The 19,299-nt window shown below is 39.4% G+C and overlaps 1 protein-coding gene across 1 annotated transcript; it reads right to left on the bottom strand.

Annotated features, from left to right (window-relative positions):
- Positions 1–8,234: 8,234 nt before the first annotated feature.
- Positions 8,235–19,299, bottom strand: HYAL4 (hyaluronidase 4). Its single transcript, XM_053463221.1, has 4 exons — positions 19,224–19,299; positions 14,221–15,193; positions 10,979–11,068; positions 8,235–8,842 (listed from the first exon to the last, which is right to left on the bottom strand). The coding sequence occupies exons 2-4, from the start codon at positions 15,154–15,156 to the stop codon at positions 8,423–8,425; spliced, it is 1,446 nt and encodes a 481-aa protein (XP_053319196.1). The 5' UTR covers positions 15,157–15,193; positions 19,224–19,299; the 3' UTR covers positions 8,235–8,422.

Raw genomic sequence — 19,299 nt, 5'->3', positions numbered from 1 at the left:
TCCGTTTTTGGCCAAATGAATGCAGAATTTTCAGTTTCGGTCCAGAATTTTCATTTCGGTGCATCCCTACTATGTACTAAGCCAGTCACTGAAGTGTTAGGCCTACACCACATCAATGTTTGGCTTAGTAAATAGTGATAGGAGTTGTACTGCAGAATTGTCAGTGTCTGGCTCAAAGTATAGGCACACATTGACGGTGGTACAGCGTAATCCCTAAGTATATAATGATAACAGTTATGCTGTACCACCGTCAATGTGTGCCTCAGTATATAATGATAAAAATTTTGCTGTACCCCTGTCAATGTTTGCCTAACCATAGAAACTATTCAGTTTGAAAGTGTGTATGTGTGTGCGGGTGGGGGTGCCACATACAGGATCTGCCACAGGTGCCAAATACTCTAGGTACGCCCTTGTGTCGTGCGGCAGTCAGGCCCAATGGCCATTCCTCAGCTCTTCGTCCCACGTCTTAAAGAGCTGAGGCACGGCTATTGGGCGGCGCGGTGCGTGCACGCCGGCCACTTTAATTTCATTAGGCGCCGGTGGAGTGACTGCCGCATGATGGCCACTTTCAATGTCGCTCACAGCCGCTTTGGTGGCGCAATGGGCCACTTGACTAGACTTGCCCCCCAGGCCTTAGGCTGCCAGCCCTCCTCTGGTGGTAGTGTTATCGTCTGCAGCAGCTTTCCTGAGTTACTTGCCATAATTGATTAAACCATGACATCTGATCTCTATGTCCGGCCATGTTTGTGATCGAAAGTTCAATCACAGTTGGGTTGTGCAGCAGGACAATGATCCGAAGCACACAAGGAAGTACTCTGTCCTCTGAATGGCTTATAAGAAACAAAATGAAGGTTTTGGAGTGGCCTAGTCAAAGTCCTGACATGAATCTGATTGAGATGCTATGGCAAGCAGTTAATGTACGAAAAACCCTCCAATGTGGCTGAATTAAAACAGTTGTGCCAAAATTCCTCCACAGTGATGGCCAGTTATTGCAAACATTTGATTGCAGCAGTTGCTGTCAAGGGTGGCATGAACAGTTATTAGGTTTAGGGAGCAATTACTTGGTTGATACAGGTTTTGGTTTAACTCTTTACCTTCAATAAATAAAATCATCATTTAAAAGCTCAATTTCGTGTTTACTCATGTTGTCTTGAAAAAACTAAAAAAATAGTTGAATGATCTGAATTATTGAAATGTGACAAATAAGCAAAAATCAGAACATTATTTTATTACATAACTCTATAAGTTTGAGATAATTCAGCAATTACTTTTATTATCATAATTTTTTCCCTTAATTGTATTTCCTCACCTTCCATGGCAACCCTATAAATATCCTTCTTGTTCCGTACATCTGTATATCACTCATCTGAAGCACACACCCTGTATAATTTGTAGCGTAATTGTCATAGGTTCAGTTGTTTTGTGTCATCTGTGACATAAAGAGTAGCTCCACACCTATTTCTCATAATGCGTCTTTTTTTAATATTGTTTTCCTATAAATGTATTGTGACTCAGTAGCAATTGCTTTCCAGACTATGCTGTGTCATTTTTGTTAATTGTGTATTTATTACTTAAATGGTATACTCATTATTACCATAAAAACATTAGTTGGAGTAATATGCAAACTTGTATAGTTTTGCCATATGTGGATTAGTTATGGTATCTTAAATCGTTAAAATGCAATTAAAAAAAAAACAACCATATAAACATGGACGTCCCCAGAATTTTTTCCAGGGGGGAGGCAAAATATGCTCCCCAACTTTCCCCTCTCCCACTCCAGTACCTCCTTACCTCATTCCCATTAGCTACCTTTGTTGGCTTAGAAGAGGGTTTCCCTGGTGGGAGGCAAATGTTTGTTACCCATTAATAGGAAAATGTTATGACCATGGTAGTAGTAGCTACCAGACCATCATTAACCTGAACAACATGAGAACTAAAGTTTACAATAGTACAGGTGGGAAAGATTAGCCACAAATTCTCTAGTCTAGTTTGTATGCACCTAAAAGCAGGACTCTCTTCTCCTTTTATACCAGTTTGTTATAGTGTCTGATTTAAACATTGTTTTACTGACTCTGTTGTAACAGTGCTTATGAATCTGCTGTTGCTGTATAAAAAAATAAAAATAATGTAATGATGTTCAGCCAGTGATAGTTGACTGTATATCATGACAGCTGCAACTAGTGTGTAGTGTAGGCCACCACAACCACAGTCTATTGCTACAATTTTGATGAGGTTTAGACAGGAAAATGGCTGCTGAATATTATTGCAGATGCAATCAACAGATGTTAGTGTTTGTACTATAAGCTTTTTGTAGCCCCCTTCCCTCCAAGCCCAATCTACCGTTACCAGCTACGATTCCTGCTATTGCTGGCTCAACATCACAGTTGCAGTTAAGAAAAGTTAATGTTGTGTTGTGTAGTGTAGCATTCTGAGGTAGAGGGGAGTAAAAAGATGGACATAAAGGCTTGGAGCCAAAATAGGACACTTGGTACTTTTTCAGCAGTTATGGTAACATTTGCCACATAACTAAATGGATGGTTGAAAATCATTAGATATGCATTTCCTACCAGCTGCATTGCCAATCCATGATGATTTAGAAACTAACCTTTATGGATTGGTAGTGCCAATCTATAATGATTTAGAAACTAACCTTTGACACTCCATTTGTAATCACTTTCCCATAATGCTTAACATACCAGACCAGCTGAGAGTCATAGGAGCTGGAGTATTAACTATCCCTAGCTGCAATATATGTTTAAAATAAAACTACTTTGTGTCTGCAGCTTGCAAACTGTCTCTGCCCTACGGTTTCTTCCTCTCCAGCTGGTGCTCCAGTGGGCTTCTTTGAATTTCCAGGGAGGCAATGCATATTAAAACAGTGTAATACTTTGGTCATGCTACTTCAGCTACTCTGTAGGTTTGGCAGATTGCTGCTCCAGCAGCAATATAGTATTCCTTGGTCAGGTGATAAGTAACAACAGTTAAATTTATAAACATACCATTTCTAGCCATACACACCCATTCATGGCACCCATGTGCACACTAACAAAAGGTGGCTGTAGAAAGAATTAACAGAATTGCAACATGGAAGTTTTAAAAATGTATATTTAACAATAGGCATGACTGCAATATGACCTAATAGGTAAATGGTTTTTCAATGATACATTATGTAACTATTTTGATATAAGGCTTAGTTATTATGATTGTTACTATCTTTTTAAATCTTAACATAACAAAATTACATAAAAACCTGCAAATTAACATAATTTTCCATACAGAGTTATCAAATTGAATGCCCCAGAGGCTTAGCAATCACCTGACACACCAAAGGCATCCCAGGTCAGGTAGGCCAATAAATCATGCAGTTGGGTATTAGGTATTTAATAATATGGGCATGGAGGTGTAAGGAAGAAGCTTGTCACAGTGTTTAGTTAAGGGTCTAGCTCTAGACTCTTAAGGTAAGAGTGATGTGTGAGCCCACCAACCACTATACATAATAAAGGAAAATCCACAACAATTCCTTCTACGAGAAAGACTGAGTGTATCATTAAAGTGGAACAAATTCTAGAGTATATTCTCACCTGTTTATCTATATACCTTTGTTCTTCCTGCAGAAGTTCCTTAATGTTGACCTTAACTAATGCCCAGTAAAATCAGTGAGCTAAAATGCATCATTTCACTTTAACTCGTCTACAAATACAAAGTTCAATAATGCTAAAAGAGTTTCACCACTACTGGTGATAGAAATAGGTACACCTTGCATGGACATTTAGATGCATTTTGAAACATGCAGTTTATTGATATACAGTATGTGTGTTTGCCAAAGCTTCATGATTGTGTCTAATATCTTATTTATAACAACAATTTATAATAATATATTTATATTTTTTTCCTTTATGTCCTGAAACATTTTTATAATAGCATATTAAAAAGAGGAAATAAACTTCTATAAATAGACGTCATTGCATTGGGATGTTTGGTTATCCTTGTTTTTCGTATTACTTTGAGCTAAAGCCATAAATATGTAACTGTATTCAGTTTTATGAGCATTTTTATGCATAATGTTTGTAAATACATTTTTTACAAGGGTATTACAAAAGATGAACATGTTTCAGAATTTCAAGATTAAAGGATGTATCTTTCCAAAGTGCCAACCACAGAATACTTTATAATCGCATGCTCATATGCTCATACTTTTCTTTCAAAATAGACTACTCAGTTTTATCCAATGATTTGTGGGTTATAAAAGAAAAACATTTTTTCCTATAATTATTATTGAGACTCCACTATCCTGTCGTTTTTCTAAGATTGTAACATAGCAATGTAGGTTAAAAAAATCCTTAATTTTTAAACTATATCAATAAGTGCTTATATACAAAAGATTGTGGGTACTTTAATTTAATTACAAGTTGTGAAATGACACTTAACCTCTCACCCACCGCCTAAGGAACTCTACATAGTAACCTGACATGTCCTTTTAGTTATGTTGTTGTTCCTGAAAGTCATTTATTAATTGCTCATGGTTGAGTTCACAACTATTACACTGACACGCATATTTGAATCATACATAATAACTTCCCAGAGCTGGTCCACCAGAACTCATGCCTTTCTGGTCTTTATAGGGGTAGATATCCAAATCAGGGGGATGTTGTTAGCTGCAGGGTTAGTGATGAAGTATGCATGACAAAATGAAATAAGCACTCCCCATTTGATGGTTAATGGAGGCCCAGTCAACAGTAGTGGTGCCAGAAGCCTCTTGGGCCAAACTAGAAGTAGTGACTTTGTGACTTTGATGAGTAGTTAGATACCTAAGCTTTAATCTCAATTGTGCTTGCATGTTTTGTTTTGTTTTTCAAATCTCCTTTTATTCAAAGAAATACTGCAAAGATCATGAAGAACGGTACAACAGGCATTGTAACGAAACAGTGTACTTCAGGCAAGATACACAGAAGAAAAAGACAGTTCACGTGGGTAAGGCGTACTTATACATTGTACTGCAAATATCTCTAAAAATAACAATCAACAATAAAAGTTACAATGCATTCAGGTTCAGTAATACAGTCTCCCAAGATAAGGCAGCACAGAGGTCTGAGTAGGAGAAACGTCGAAATGAAAAACAGAACAAAAACATAAAAACAAATAATAACAATGCACGGATATAAATGGAAGGATGGGTCGCCGAGTAAATGGTCACCTAGAGGAGGTCGGCTCGGTGTAGAAACAGAGAGGTCAAAAGTCGAGATGCTCGCTATAGGCGGGGAAAAGGTCCTAGTCGTCACACGTCCAAGTCAGGGGGAGTGTCTATAAAGCTGCCCAAGACGGTCTGAAAAGTTGAGGAAGCCAGAAACTCCCTCCAAGGAAGCCACTTCAGGCCATTTTTATATCCGAGTCCCCTGGAAGTCATAACTAGGTCCTCCATCTGACAGATGAAGTTGACTTTCCTAAGCCAAGCGGAAACGGGAGGGGATCTGGGTTGCTTCCAAAATTGAGGGATAACAGCCTTGGCAGCAGTAATGAGAAGGTAATGAGATAGTGACCTTTTATAGGAGCCCATGCTGGAGGATATGTGGTGCATGTGCTTGCATGTTTGACCCTCTACCCTTCCCCAACAATTCATTAGGTTGCAGTAACTGAGTAAGAGCACTTCCATGGATGTCACATAGCAGTGTTGTGTTGGTTCACCCCTCATGCACACAAAGATGACCGATCATGTCATAGAATGCGATGGTCGATAACAACAGTTTTCCCCATCTAATCTGCCTATTTTTTTCCTGATGTAAAGACTCAGATCTCGAACAATACTTGGTCTAGCCTTAGGAAATGTTACGCACCTATATCCCGAAACCTGATCCGCAAAAACTTCACCCTGAGAAACCCTGGAAAGTACAGACAGGGCACGGTAGGACAGGCAGAAGGCAGGCAGGGTAATGTATATATAGTAGACCAGTCTCTGAGTTAAAATGGCAAAATCGTAGATAAATCTAAGCCTCTGACCCTCAATCGAGGATTATTGTAGGACTTTTTTATCACAATATATACATTTTTTATTGTTATATGTATTCTTTATTTATATTTATGTATATTGTTCTATGTAGCTACAGACATTTGTATGTGGACTCTATTAGCATTTTTATATTTGGTATATAGCACTTTTTTGGAAGCACCTTGGATAACTAAAGCACTTTACCAAAGCACTTCAAGAAGCACATTTGAATAAACACTTTATGAGGTTTTTTGGATCAAGATAACGTTTTCAGCCACTTCAAGATCATTTGCTTATTTGCACATATCAGATTATAATCAATATATCCTCCAAGTGTTTCAGATCTTATTAATTTAATTTAGCTGTGAGGGTACTGTGTCTCATTTTATATGAGAAGAATCTGTTTTCATTTAGTCCATTTGTGAGTACATAAACCATATAATACCATATTTTTTTATGTTGTTGAAGCAATCTATACTATTATATTTCTTTTTTTGTCCCAACTGTGCAAGCACCTCTTTGTGGATTAATACCGTACTGGACATTTGGAGAGTGTTTATCTTGGGTTGCAGCTGCATTTTTGTTTGGTTCTGACCCAGCCTTACTCTTGGCTTAGGTTCTGGATTCTGATTTGGCTAATTTACATCTGATCACTTGGTCTGACATCTGCCTGCTCCTGACCAAGCTATTCGAATTCTGATTCTGTACATCTGCTATCTGATCTCTTTTGCTTCAGCCTCCATCTGACTATTCTTCTTTGTGTGACCACACCACAATTCACTTGCCAATGAGCAAAGTGAATGTTGAGAGATAAACAGCTTCTCCTGAAGAAATAAAGGTGACCATATGCCGACAATTGGTCTATAGTTATAGTGGCTTTATAAGTATTTATCCTCTACCTGCCATCTGAAAAACATAGTAGAGGAATCCAATGTGATTTGTGCGCATACCAAAAGGTATAATACAAGCCGACCATAATAATACAAGTTACACATAACCATTCATCCAATGAACATGTTTAAAAAAACATTCTGCTTTGAATTTAAAAAAGTAAAGCGTTTTACTTAGTACTCTAAGAATTCAAAATTGCTGAGCTGCCTGGGGTAGGTGACTGAATCAGGTTCTAGGCCTAGGGTTTACACTTATGCATACTTTACAGGGCAGCCCTGGAATAACTAGATAAGTCCTAAGTAAAGGACTTAAAATTCTATTTTCTTGAAAAAAAGAGGGTTGGGAGGCAAGTAATCATTGTAACATTGGGCTATGTGACTCCACATTACTAGAGACCACATGCAAGAGGGAGTGTTCCTTGACAGTAAGAGAGGTAATTGTGTGTGTTGGTTAGTAAATGGGCAGTTTTGGGAGTTTGCTTAGTGATAACCTCAACATATTTTTTTTTATTCCTCTTTTTTATGTGTAAGCTGTCTGCACTAACCTAGAGGTCTGGTCAAAACAGGAGAGCAGGGTAGCAACATAGAGACGTTGCTGAATAGACGCCTGCCTACACGCCTAGCTTTGTGTCCCTTTGATGGAGTTCATATTTGTAAAAAAAAAAAAAAAAAAAAAAAAAAAGTAAATATTTGTTAAACTATTATAATTATCATTAAATTATTGATATACTTGTTGTCGCTTTTTTTGGGGTGGTGGTTGCTTTAAAAAAGGGGGGACATGCTTGTTGGCTATATTCTATTTAAGGTTTTGTGCTCTGGGTGTGGGCTAAGAGGTTTTTGTAAGTTTGGTTGTTTGTTACAGTATTGCGGTTGTTTAGAATTTGTAATGTTACAAAGCTAAATAAAAGACTACAGCCTGTTATTATCCAAGTTTTGTGTGAAGGTGTTTCTATTTTGTTCGTAATTCAATTGGTATATCTAAAATATTATCCCATTCAACTACATGTTCACATGTTGATGAGGTGGGGGCTTCAGTGCAAGAGAGTATTCTTTCTTCAAGTACGTTTAGTTGAGGGCTAGACCTGTACACATCTAGAGTGCAGTACAGGATTTTAAAACATGCCCATATAATGAATTTTATTTTGCTTGCTGTACTCAGAGAGAGATTTTTTAAGCATAAAGGTAAGGCCACAAAAATATTTTTGTATGTCTAAAATCTTACATAAAAAGAAATAAGGCTAAAAGCTGGCAAGTCACATTTTATTTACCTCTCAATAATAGTACAAAGACAATGTATATGAAATATATTCATTCATATAATTATAAAAATAATAAAATATAAAATATATTCATATTTTTAAACTATGATGATTCCATAAAAAGTAATCCAAAACTCCCACCAAAAAAATTATACCATGTTAGGAAAATATGTTTTATACTGCAGCGCATATTATATTATAATTCTACCAAGTGTTATTAACATTTTAGCTATGACTAGACTGCCCTCCTGATTTGTGAACTTTAAAGCATGGAAAAAAACCAAAGCATATCAGATGACTAAAATACAAAACTGAAAAGTAACATAAAACACAGTATACATGAAAAGACTGTTTCCTGCCCCATTATTTAAATGCATTTCTTTTTGTTTGCCTTCCTCAGGTTCTGGGAGTTCACATGACATTCCAGTCCAACCTTCATAGCACTGACACACAAAGTTATGCTTCATATGCTCTTTGTCTTTTCTCAAAGGCTTCCCAGATGCATAATGTCCACTACCAGAACTATGTTTTCGTATTTTATAACTATTAGGATTTAAATGTAAGTAAGCTGAGGAGTCTGCGTTCTTCCTAACACACCTCCCATTCTTTTTGCATAATACCTTACTGCAAAGCTTAGCAGCTGAGGTCACATTCACAATGTAATGACCCAAAGGCCCACTAATGTATTTCTTGACAACAGTACAACTTTCCTGCAAAAAAAAAAAAAAAAAAGAAGAATCTTGTTTATATGAAAATATTACTGATTAATGCAATATCTAGGTATTGTACCATACATTAGATTTTTACCACATACTTGCAGATTTACTCTTGTTCTTTATTAAGCTCATATGTAAGAAATGCTTGTATGATATCTTTAATTGGGTTAAAGTAGACAAGTGATGTGGAAAAAATGTTCCTTTTAATAGATTTGTCCATACACTGTCCGCATTAACACAAAATACTCTTTACTTGACTTTCAAGAACAAGGGCGGAACTAGAAACCACCAGGCCCTGAAAATTCCCCCCGGGACCCCCAACCAAACAGCTAGTCTGTGCCTTCTTTGCCCCCACTCCTTCCAATGTAAAATACCGTATTGACTCGAATATAGGCCGCACTTTTTTCCCCCACTTTAAGTCTTTAAAGTGGGGGTGCGGCCTATATTCGGGGTCTAGCGCCCGACGCCCGAGACATGCAGTCCCGGGCGCCGGGCAGGCAGCGGGGTTAGGGTACAGATCCCCCGCAGCGCTGCAGGGGACCTGCATCCTACTCCCCGATACGCTCAGACAGCCTCCCCTGCCAGCACTTCCCACGGGGGGGGGTGTCGGCACGGGAGGTTGCCTAAGCGCATCGTGCGGATGCGTTTTACCTCTGGACCCCCCCCCCGACATACCGGAGCAGACTCCCGGGTGTCTTGTGGGGCCGGCGGGGGACATCTACACAATACAACTTCCGGTGCCGGCACTGGCCCCGCAAGACACCCGGGAGTCTGCTCCGGTAAGTCGGGGGGGGCAGAGGAGGACAGTGGTAGCATATCTCGGGGAGGGAGGACAGTGGTAGCATATCTCGGGGAGGGAGGACAGTGGCAGCATATCTCGGGGAGGGAGGACAGTGGCAGCATATCTCGGGGAGGGAGGACAGTGGTAGCATATCTCGGGGAGGGAGGACAGTGGCAGCATATCTCGGGGGGGGACAGAGTGGCAGCATGTTTTTTTGGTGCTTTTTTAAAGAAAAAAACTTTTTCTTTAAAAAAGCACCAAACTTTTAGGGTGCGGCCTATATACGGGGGCGGCCTATATCCGAGCCAATACGGTATGTAAACACACAAATTACACATACTTACTCATACTCACACACACTCCATCTCACTCCACTTAGACAGCCATGCTCACACACATTATATATATATATATATATATTGTGACCGTGTGAACCCCAGGGAGATGATTAGCATGGCATCTGGGTACAGCTGCTATGCAGAGTATACGTATGGGTCCCTGGGGTGGAGCAATTGGAGAGCAGGGTGGGCCAATGCTCCATTTCCCCATTTTGTGGAAACTCCATGCCGGGTTTTCCATGAGGCAAGAAGTCCACAGGATCTGGTCCGGGATTTCTATGAGGCTGACATCAGGCACAGGTGCTGGACATTAAAAACCCCTGGAGCCTGATACTCAGAGAGACTGTTGGGGGAAGAGGAAGTTCCCTGTACTCCCAGGGCAAGGAGAGGCCCTGAACAAGATCATCCCTGAGCCAAGTGAGGCAATACCTGCCTGGACTCTTTTGTGTGCTGTCTGGGGGAGGTTTTCCAGAGCCTGGCGTAGCTGGGTCTGGCTGGGAGGTTGAGATAGTGGGTGATTAGGCTGGTCAGTCTGCACCAGCGTAGTTTAGTTAGAGAGGGCTCCAATTGGGAGCTAGGTTTTCGTTTTATGATTTGGTTTTGGGGTTTGAGCGATTAAAAATAAAGCGCTATTTTGTTCAAAGCTGCTGTTCCTGACTCTGATTGCCCTAGAGGACTGTGCTTAGGACCCCTAAAAAGTGACATGTGTGGCCCTAATGCTATAGGGTTTGTCACAATATATATATATATATATATATATATATATATACTGTATATACACACAAACACATATACATACAGTGCACCTCCCGCCCCCACCTACCTCTCACCGCTCCAGCAGCTTGTGTGCTACACTTTGTGAGCAGGGGTCACATGACCCCAATACTCTCCCGTCTCCCCGTGCCGATTCAAAATAGTTTAGAGAGGGGCCTTCCGACATGGATAGGTGCGGAATTGTATACATTGATTTTCAATGGAAAAATAGTATTAAGTGCTTTGCTTTTTACCTACCTTAGTACTTGCGTACTGCATTCCTCCCCACAGCACAATTCCTGCTGCCCCTAGAGCAGCAGTTTCTCCAATGGTGTGAACTAGATCAATCTACAAAAGGTATAAACACGCATAAAAAATATATTCAGATGTCGTTGTGTCTGGCACAAAGCACCATTGTTATTCCCAATATAATTGAGACCTTCTGCACCATTTGTAAGATGTTTTACAGTAGTGAGTTAGTGTACTTTACCTGGGATTTTCATGGATGATTACAAACAGTACTTTTACATAGATTTAACATGCACATAGGCTTAGCATTCCTTAAATAGGATTAGGTATAGGTGTATAGCAAAGAAAGAAAAAAAAAACATGTTCTGAAACATCTCCCAAGAACAGCACACCCAGCTGCCCCCTCCATATGTGCCATCCTAACTACAGAGCACTTGGATATAATGTCATATCCAGGGCCAGTCCGACAATGGAGCCGAGTGGGGCAACCGCTCCAGGCGGCACCTTTGAAGGGGCGGCAGTTTGCCGCCCCAAGCCCTTTTTTTTTTAAAGCTGAGAAGAGAGAGAGAGAGGGCGCCGAGTGGTTTTATCTTACCAAGTTGTCAGTACCCGCTCGGCACCCCTCTCTCTCTCCTCTGCGAGCCCTCTAGCTCAGTCTTGGTGCCGGCTTGTAATGTTGAGCTGAAATGAAGATGACGTCATTTCCGGTGTTCAGCATTACAAGCCGGCACCGAGACCGAGCAGGGAGACTCACCGCAGGACTGCAGAAAGGTAAGTACGGGGGGCGGCAGGGAGAGGAAGGGTAGATAATGGGGGGGGGCATTTTAAACTTCGCCCCAGGCGGGATTTTCTCTTGGGCCGGCCCTGGTCATATCCCCATATTTCTCATGTCATAGAAGCATATAGTGCCTTAATGCAGTCTATAGACAGGGCCGGCCTTTGGGGTGTGCGACCTGTGCGACCGCACAGGGCGCCACACTCCAGGGGGCGCCGCCGCGGGGTCCGCTGCCGCCAGTAGCGTACCTAGCGGGGGGGGCGGTCCGCACCGGGTGCCTCTCATCAGGGGGGCACCCGGCACCCCTCCAGAGACGGACAGTAATGTCCGCCGCTGGAGGAGCAGGCTCGCAAGGGAGCGGTATCGGAGGTCTTTAACAGACCTCCGGCTCCCTTGAGTGATTTTAAGCCGGTTCAAGGATCTCCCTTGAACCCGGCTTAAAATCGCTCAAGGGAGCCGGAGGTCTGTTAAAGACCTCCGATATCGCTCCCTTGTGATCCGCGCGGCAACAGCTGCTGTGCGCCGGGGTTTGTTGTGAGATCCCGGCGCACAGCACTGAAGCCGCGCCCACCGCTGTCCGTGCCCTCTGACCCGGAAGAGGACAGAAGAACTGAAGAAGAGGAGGAAAAGAAGCTGTAAGGAGAAAAGAGGAAAGGTAGGGAAGCATTCAGTAAGAGTGGATTGGTATGTGTGGATTGGTATATGTGTGCATGAGTATATGTGTGGATTGGTATATATGTGTGGATTGGTATATATGTGTGGATTGGTATATATGTGTGTGGATTGGTATATATGTGTGTGGATTGGTATATATGTGTGTGGATTGGTATATATGTGTGTGGATTGGTATATATGTGTGTGGATTGGTATATATGTGTGGATTGGTATATATGTGTGGATTGGTATATATGTGTGGATTGGTATATATGTGTGAATTGGTATATATGTGTGAATTTGTATATGTGTGGATTGGTATATGTGTGGATTAGTGTACGTGTGGATTGGTATATATGTGTGGATTGGTATGTGTGTGGATTGGTATACGTGTGGGTTGGTATACATGTGGATTGGTATGTGTGTGGATTGGTATACGTGTGGATTGGTGTATGTGTGGATTGGTATATGTGTGGATTAGTATATGTGTGGATTGGTAAGTGTGTGAGAGTGATGGGTGTTATGCTGTACCATTTCCAATGTATTTTTCATGTTCTAATTATGCTCTAAAAGTATATCATAACTCCCATCACTCTATACTGTTCCATACAGTGGCAGAGCTGGGAGGCAGAGGTCTTGCACCCCCACCGCAGGACTCCTGAAAGGTAAGTGAACTTCAAAGAGGGAAAGGGTAGATAGTTAGGAGGGGTAGATAGGGAGAAGGGAGTGAGGCAGGGGAAAGGGGGTAGATAGGGAGAAGGGAGTGAGAAGGGGTAGATAGGGCAGAAGGGAGTGAGAAGGGGTAGATAGGGCAATCATACTCCTATCATGCCAAGTCTGCGAGTACATCCTGGAATCTGGGTATGCCTGGGCATGATAGGAATGTGATTGCTGTTAATCATATATATATATATATATATATATATATATATATATATAATATTGTTATTTAATTGTTTTGTCCTATTTTGGTGTGTTACTTACTTTAAATAAAAGTGTTAGATTTCTTTATGGTGTGGGGGGGTCATATTCGGTTTTGGCCAGGTAAATGCTGCACTTTCGGTTTCAGTCCAGAATTCGTTTCGGTGCATCCCTACTACTAAGCCAGACAATGAAGTGGTAGGCCTACACCATATCAATGTTTGGCGTAGTATATAGTGATTGGGGTTTTGTTACAAGTTTTTATTCCTTTCTTTTTTTGGGATGGGGGGGCGCCATAGGAGTAGTCCGCACAGGGCGCCAGAACACCTAAGGCCGGCTCTGTCTATAGAGGCTCAACACAGTCTTCCATAGTGTAAATAGGGTGGTGGAAGAGAGCCCCCTTGTAAAAATGAGCAGCATCTTCATTGCCCAAGGGGACAGTCCCCCCTCCGTTTTGCTGCTGGGGAATTGCTGGACCTGCTGCCCTATGCCCAAGTCCCTCTGGGCGTGCTACACCAGAATATGTTGGTGCCCCATATTCAAAGATTTTTTGAATTATTATTTTGAAGGCGATCAAAGGGGGCAGGGATCTCAAATGCATACTGAATGTACTACACTATACAATAGTCTATTTTAATATGTTAAGTTGCTTTATTATCTACTGTAACGGATATGGAGTGTTTGGAGGCATTTCTAATTAGGTAAGGGTCTGGGCAGACTATACAGACCTGCAGGGGCTTTTGCTTCACTTACTGAATTTTCAGTTTGCACCGAACACATTTTTACAGACTCTCAAAAACAGTAATGCTGTCTGACGATCAGTGGGGAAATCACTGTGTTAATGGGCAATATTAAAGTGTCAATATATTATGTATGTATATATTTTTTTTTTTTTACTTACCTCAGTCAAACAATGAAATGTATATGCATAAAATGGTCTGGCATACACAAAAACTGGTAAACTATAGTCTTTTCTTGCCATGGATGCAACTCTCATTGCTTCTTTTACACGATGATGAACAAATTTAAGAGCATTTGGACTTGATTTCAAAATGTAATCCAAATATATTGAAGGATACAGAGCATTGCTACTTTTCCACAGCCAGACTAGAAAGTCATTACGCATTAATTCAATAACTGGGCATCTGCCTGTATAAGAATGAGGCTGTATTTTATAGTCATAGTTGTAACAATCAGGAAATAAATAGTATCCCCACAGCCCACCGGGCCTCATGTCTTGTGCAAGTTGAACAGTTTCACTCATAAAACCTTTGCCGGCTTCCTCAAACTCTGCTTTGGCTTCTTTCATTATCATATCAATTTTCCAGTCAGGATGGTGATTCTTAACCAGTTCTATGGATGCATTTCTGTAAATGGTTTTATTTCCCCAGTTCCTATCCCATTGTGGTCTCCAGTTCTCCCAGTCGATAACCCCAAGCCCCTGAAAATTCATGTTTGGTACCAGCTTGTTTATATCCAGTTTTGCTTTCTGTAGATGAAATTTCAGGTTCTCACTTTGTGGTACTCCACCATTAACAGGTTGTCCATCATCGGTGAAATAGGGATAATGTCCCAAGTGTGTGTGATAGAATATTGTGACATTTGATCCACTCAAGGTTTCATTGGTGTTAGCAAAAATGTCAAAGACGCTGAGATCCAAATCAACTTGGTACCTTAGTCTGCACTGTTCTGTAGGTGCATTCCAGACAAAAATAAAGGGTTTATTATGAATAACAGGTTTTTTTGTTTGTTTGAGTGTCTGAGATTTTAACATGGCAGTAAAATGCAGTATCACAAATAGCCCTACAATATAAAGGTAACTACTGAGTTTATTCATTTTTATGTTGTTGACGAATATGGAGATCAATTCGAACCTGAGATTTAAAAAAAAAACACAATTTAATAAAAATGGTTAAGGATAGGAAAGGAAAAAAATCTATTCTTGGTATGTGAAGAGTGCACTTACGTAAGTAAAATCTATATTGAACTGTTTGTTCACTGTACATTTTGTGCATATTTACTTTGATCTGAAGTTTAGTTTAGGTAAAAATGGCATGAAAAATCTGCAGTTTTGCTATGTAGTCACAAGGAAGCTTCCAGATGGGTGAATATCCTGTTTTTGCTTATAGTAACATATTACTTATATTAGATTACATACTTTTATTATACTTTTTCACTTAAATATTAGTAAAACAATATGCACAGCACAGCAATAGTCTTACAGCCTTCTACTAGGACTGATAGATGGAATCTGTCTTGATGGAAATTGTGGCCAGTTGATATGAAATAACCTGACTACACATTTGGTGGAGGCAAATGTGATTCCTCAGTTGGAAAATATAAATCTGAATAACTTAAAAACAGAACACTGAAAAAGAATAATACCAACAAATGTGTTTTACAGTGACAACTTCAATTGTGCTCTTAATTCACCATGATCGCACATAGGTGAGACATGTACATCTCTGCAAAGTAATCAAATAGATTAGAAATGGTTCTTTGGGGTTCCATGGATTTTGTCAATTGATCAGTATCATGTTAAAAGAAAATCAGAAAGTTGGGTACTGTGTCAATAGGCACTTCAAATGTAAGTATCAATAAAGGGTTCCATCAGAAAGGATTTGCTTTTGGCTGTGTTTAGTGTCTGCTAGTATATACATACTGCTGTAAGAGACATCAAATAGTTCCAGATGTCCAGGTATAAATTATTACAGCTGTATTGTAAAGACACCCTCAATGCACAAAATCATACTGTTCTAGACAAAAATACTGGGCTGTGTAGAGTGGACATAAGTAAAAAAGTGAGTGGACATTATAAAGGGTACAATCTTCTTGGATTTGAGCATGCCATTTACAGAAGAGCTTCAGCTCTTTCTCTTTTTCTACCACAATGCCCCTCTAGGTAGATCCCTATCATAGTTCATGAAGAATATGACTCTAGCTAGGTTATGTAAGACTTGTTTGGATTATGTGGCAAAGTCGGCTTCCATTGCCAAGTTTTGAGCTGTAAATTGCTGTTAAACTGGTCATGTGACCATGCAGGAGCAGCCACCAACCACCTTATTCTCAACTGCATGTCACTGACCATCATGTAAAATAATGTGCTCTTCAAAGAAACCTACAATGAATTTCTGTAAAACATATCTATTGATACCACATGTTACACAATAATTTTATATAAATGTAAATACTTTTCCCTGGTTAAAAATGTTTAAGTATTATAATGTAATACAGTTGCCTCTTGCAGATTACTGTTTTGCATGTGCAGCATATTTCTTAATAAAATTGCCAAACATGTGCCTGCAGCAATATAAATCTATATTTTAGAGCAAAGGGAAAACATTAACGACTAATGACAATGAAGAATTTTACGATGTTACAGGAAACTGTCTTTGCTTTATGGCCTTACTGAAATCATTAGTTGACACATCAAAGAATATACACAGACATACCTCTTGCTGAAAATATTACTACCATATGTAGAAAACTAATAAAGGAAGTTCACAGAAATTAGATACAGACTTTTTCATCCCCACCAAAGAAAAGCACAATAATATAAATAAATATAAATGTGCAAAATATATAAACAAAATATGACAAAACATAATACCCATAAGACCAATTTAGTCTGCCCATTTTTTGCTGTTGCAAAAACCTCAAACATTATTTGGTGCTTGGTGTTTTATGCCTAGTCTATGTTTACATTTCCTGACTGCATTAACTGGTACCACTTCTGCTGGGAGTTTGTTGTTTTTATCTACCATCCTCTCAGTGATATAAAGTAAGATTTATTTATACTACACTGAAACATTTCTCCTCTCTCCTCAAATATACTTCCCTTGTGTACTTTGCTGAATCACTTTATGTATTTAAATATTACTATCTTATCCCCCTTTTCTGTTCTCTCATCCAAGCTATACATGTTTACATCCATTAGTTCCTTATAATTTTTATCCTGCAAACTATTCACCATTTTAGTACAAGTTACACACTTGTATTTTGTATTGCTAGAAATGTATTTCTACTCTATCAGACCAGTTAACTTTAAAGTGTTAAACATGCTAGACAACCTTTAATATGGCATATGGTTATAGCCACTGTAATATTGCTTTTAATCTTTCTGATCACTTTCTTCGCTTAAACAATATTGCTGTAATGCCTCAATGTCGAGGCATTCAGCAACACCGACATCGGCATCAGTGGCCATGTCCGGCCTCTCCCCGGGGAATGGCGGCGGATGCCCGTTTTAAAAGAGTTTAGGAAGCGATCAACGATCACCTCCTAAAATTCAATGGTGTCGCTGAAGTGCCTCGATCACGAGGCATTTAGCGACACCGAACACTCACCCCAGGATGCGCTGTGACTGCTCTGGAGAGTGATTTTGCCCCTCGCGAAGTTGGAAAAGTTCACCAGAAGGTCTCCACTTGCAGGTTGAATACAAGTACTGCATTCAACCATGCAAGTCAATGGAGCCCAGCTTTCTAATCACAATGTGATTAGTAAAATATTTTAAAAATAATAAAAAAAAATATGGAAAAGTGAACATTTAAAAATAATTATGCATCAGAGGAACCATGCAGTTCCTGCAAAATGTTAAAAAAAATCCAAAAAGAATAAAATAAATAAAGTGCTAAAATTAGCGCTGTATCGTCCCAAAAATCTTGTCATGGAAAGATTTAAAGTAAAAGCATTTCAAATACCGAAGGGGTATTGGCCGGGATCAAAGATAGGGCATAGGCACAGAGTGACCAAAAGTGCACTTCCCAAATGTGGCCTTGTTGTTTGATAGTGACATACCTGGAAACATAAATTTATACCTGCAGTACAATTTGTGTGAAAAAAAATAGAAAAACAATTACTATCGCAAACTTTGGCAAAAGCTGGTGGTAGAATCTCATGCATGGAAAGGGTTAAAATATTAGCATTTGAAATACCTTGGGACGTCTACTTTTCAAAAATATATGGTTTGATGGGGTAAATTGAATTACCCGGCTTCAAAGATGGCACTATTAGGACATGGGGCAGTAGGAAAAGATGTAAAAGTTCCAAGTAAAAAAAATGTGCCGTTTTACCTCCCAAACAACATCACAAACCCATGCATGGGTGGTATCACTGTACTCGGGAGATGTTGCTGAACACATATTGGGGTCTTGTTTGAAAGAGCTGTAAATCCATACCTGAATAGCAATTTTTGTTATAAAAAACCCACAAAATAAATTACTACCACAAAGTTTGACAAAGGGTGGTAGTAGAATTAGTGCATGGAAAGGGTTAAAATACCAGCATTTGAAATACCTTGAGGTGTCTAGTTTTCAAAAATATATGGTTTGAGGGGGTAAATTGCATTGGCCAGATACCTGAAATAGCACATGGGGCCGAATGACCAGCTTTGGGAAAAAATCGTTTTGAAATCGCAAAAAGCTACTTGTACTTATTGACCAATAACTTGAAGAAAAAAGTAAAAAACTTAAAAACATTTCTAAACACAGGACAAATAGTAGAATCTATTTAGCAGGTTTTATCATTAGCTTTTTTGGATGAGTAAAAGATTTTTCAAATAAATTTTTTTTTTTTTTTAGGAAATTAGATTATGATCAAAAAAAAATCTGAACAAAGCCCTTCTCGTCCTGAAAAAAAACAACATATAACTTGTGTGGGTACACTAAATGAGTGAGGAGAAAATTACATCTAAACGCAAGCACCCAAAGAGTACAAAAAGTAAAAAAAAAAACAAAAAAAAAAAAAAAAAAAAAAAACCAGTCTGGTCCTTAAGGGGTTAATACATGTTAAATAGGCATTTTAATTACAGAAAATCAAATATCCTTAACCGTTTTTTTTTTCATAAATGTTATGTTTATAAACATTAAGTTTATTTCTAAATAAACAGGAACAATATCTACTCACCTTTGTACATCGCCTGGCACAGAAAGTTTATTCTGTGTTTCACCAGTAATAGGTTACTCCATGTCCCAGAGGGCGT

The sequence above is a fragment of the Spea bombifrons genome, chromosome 4, assembly GCF_027358695.1.
Source record: "Spea bombifrons isolate aSpeBom1 chromosome 4, aSpeBom1.2.pri, whole genome shotgun sequence".
In the NCBI taxonomy this organism is placed as follows: Eukaryota; Metazoa; Chordata; class Amphibia; order Anura; family Pelobatidae; genus Spea; species Spea bombifrons.
Note: the sequence above shows the minus strand (reverse complement) of the source record. Positions and strands in the feature narration are given on the sequence as shown.

Excerpts from the sequence above, each read along its gene's own strand:
- HYAL4 (XM_053463221.1), bottom strand. The coding sequence starts at position 15,156 with ATGAATAAACTCAGTAGTTACCTTTATATTGTAGGGCTATTTGTGATA. Across the intron at positions 11,069-14,220 it reads CATTTCATTGTTTGACTGAG|ATTGATCTAGTTCACACCAT; the intron begins GTAAGTAAAAAA and ends TACCTTTTGTAG. Across the intron at positions 8,843-10,978 it reads TGCAGTACGCAAGTACTAAG|GAAAGTTGTACTGTTGTCAA; the intron begins GTAGGTAAAAAG and ends TTTTTTTTGCAG.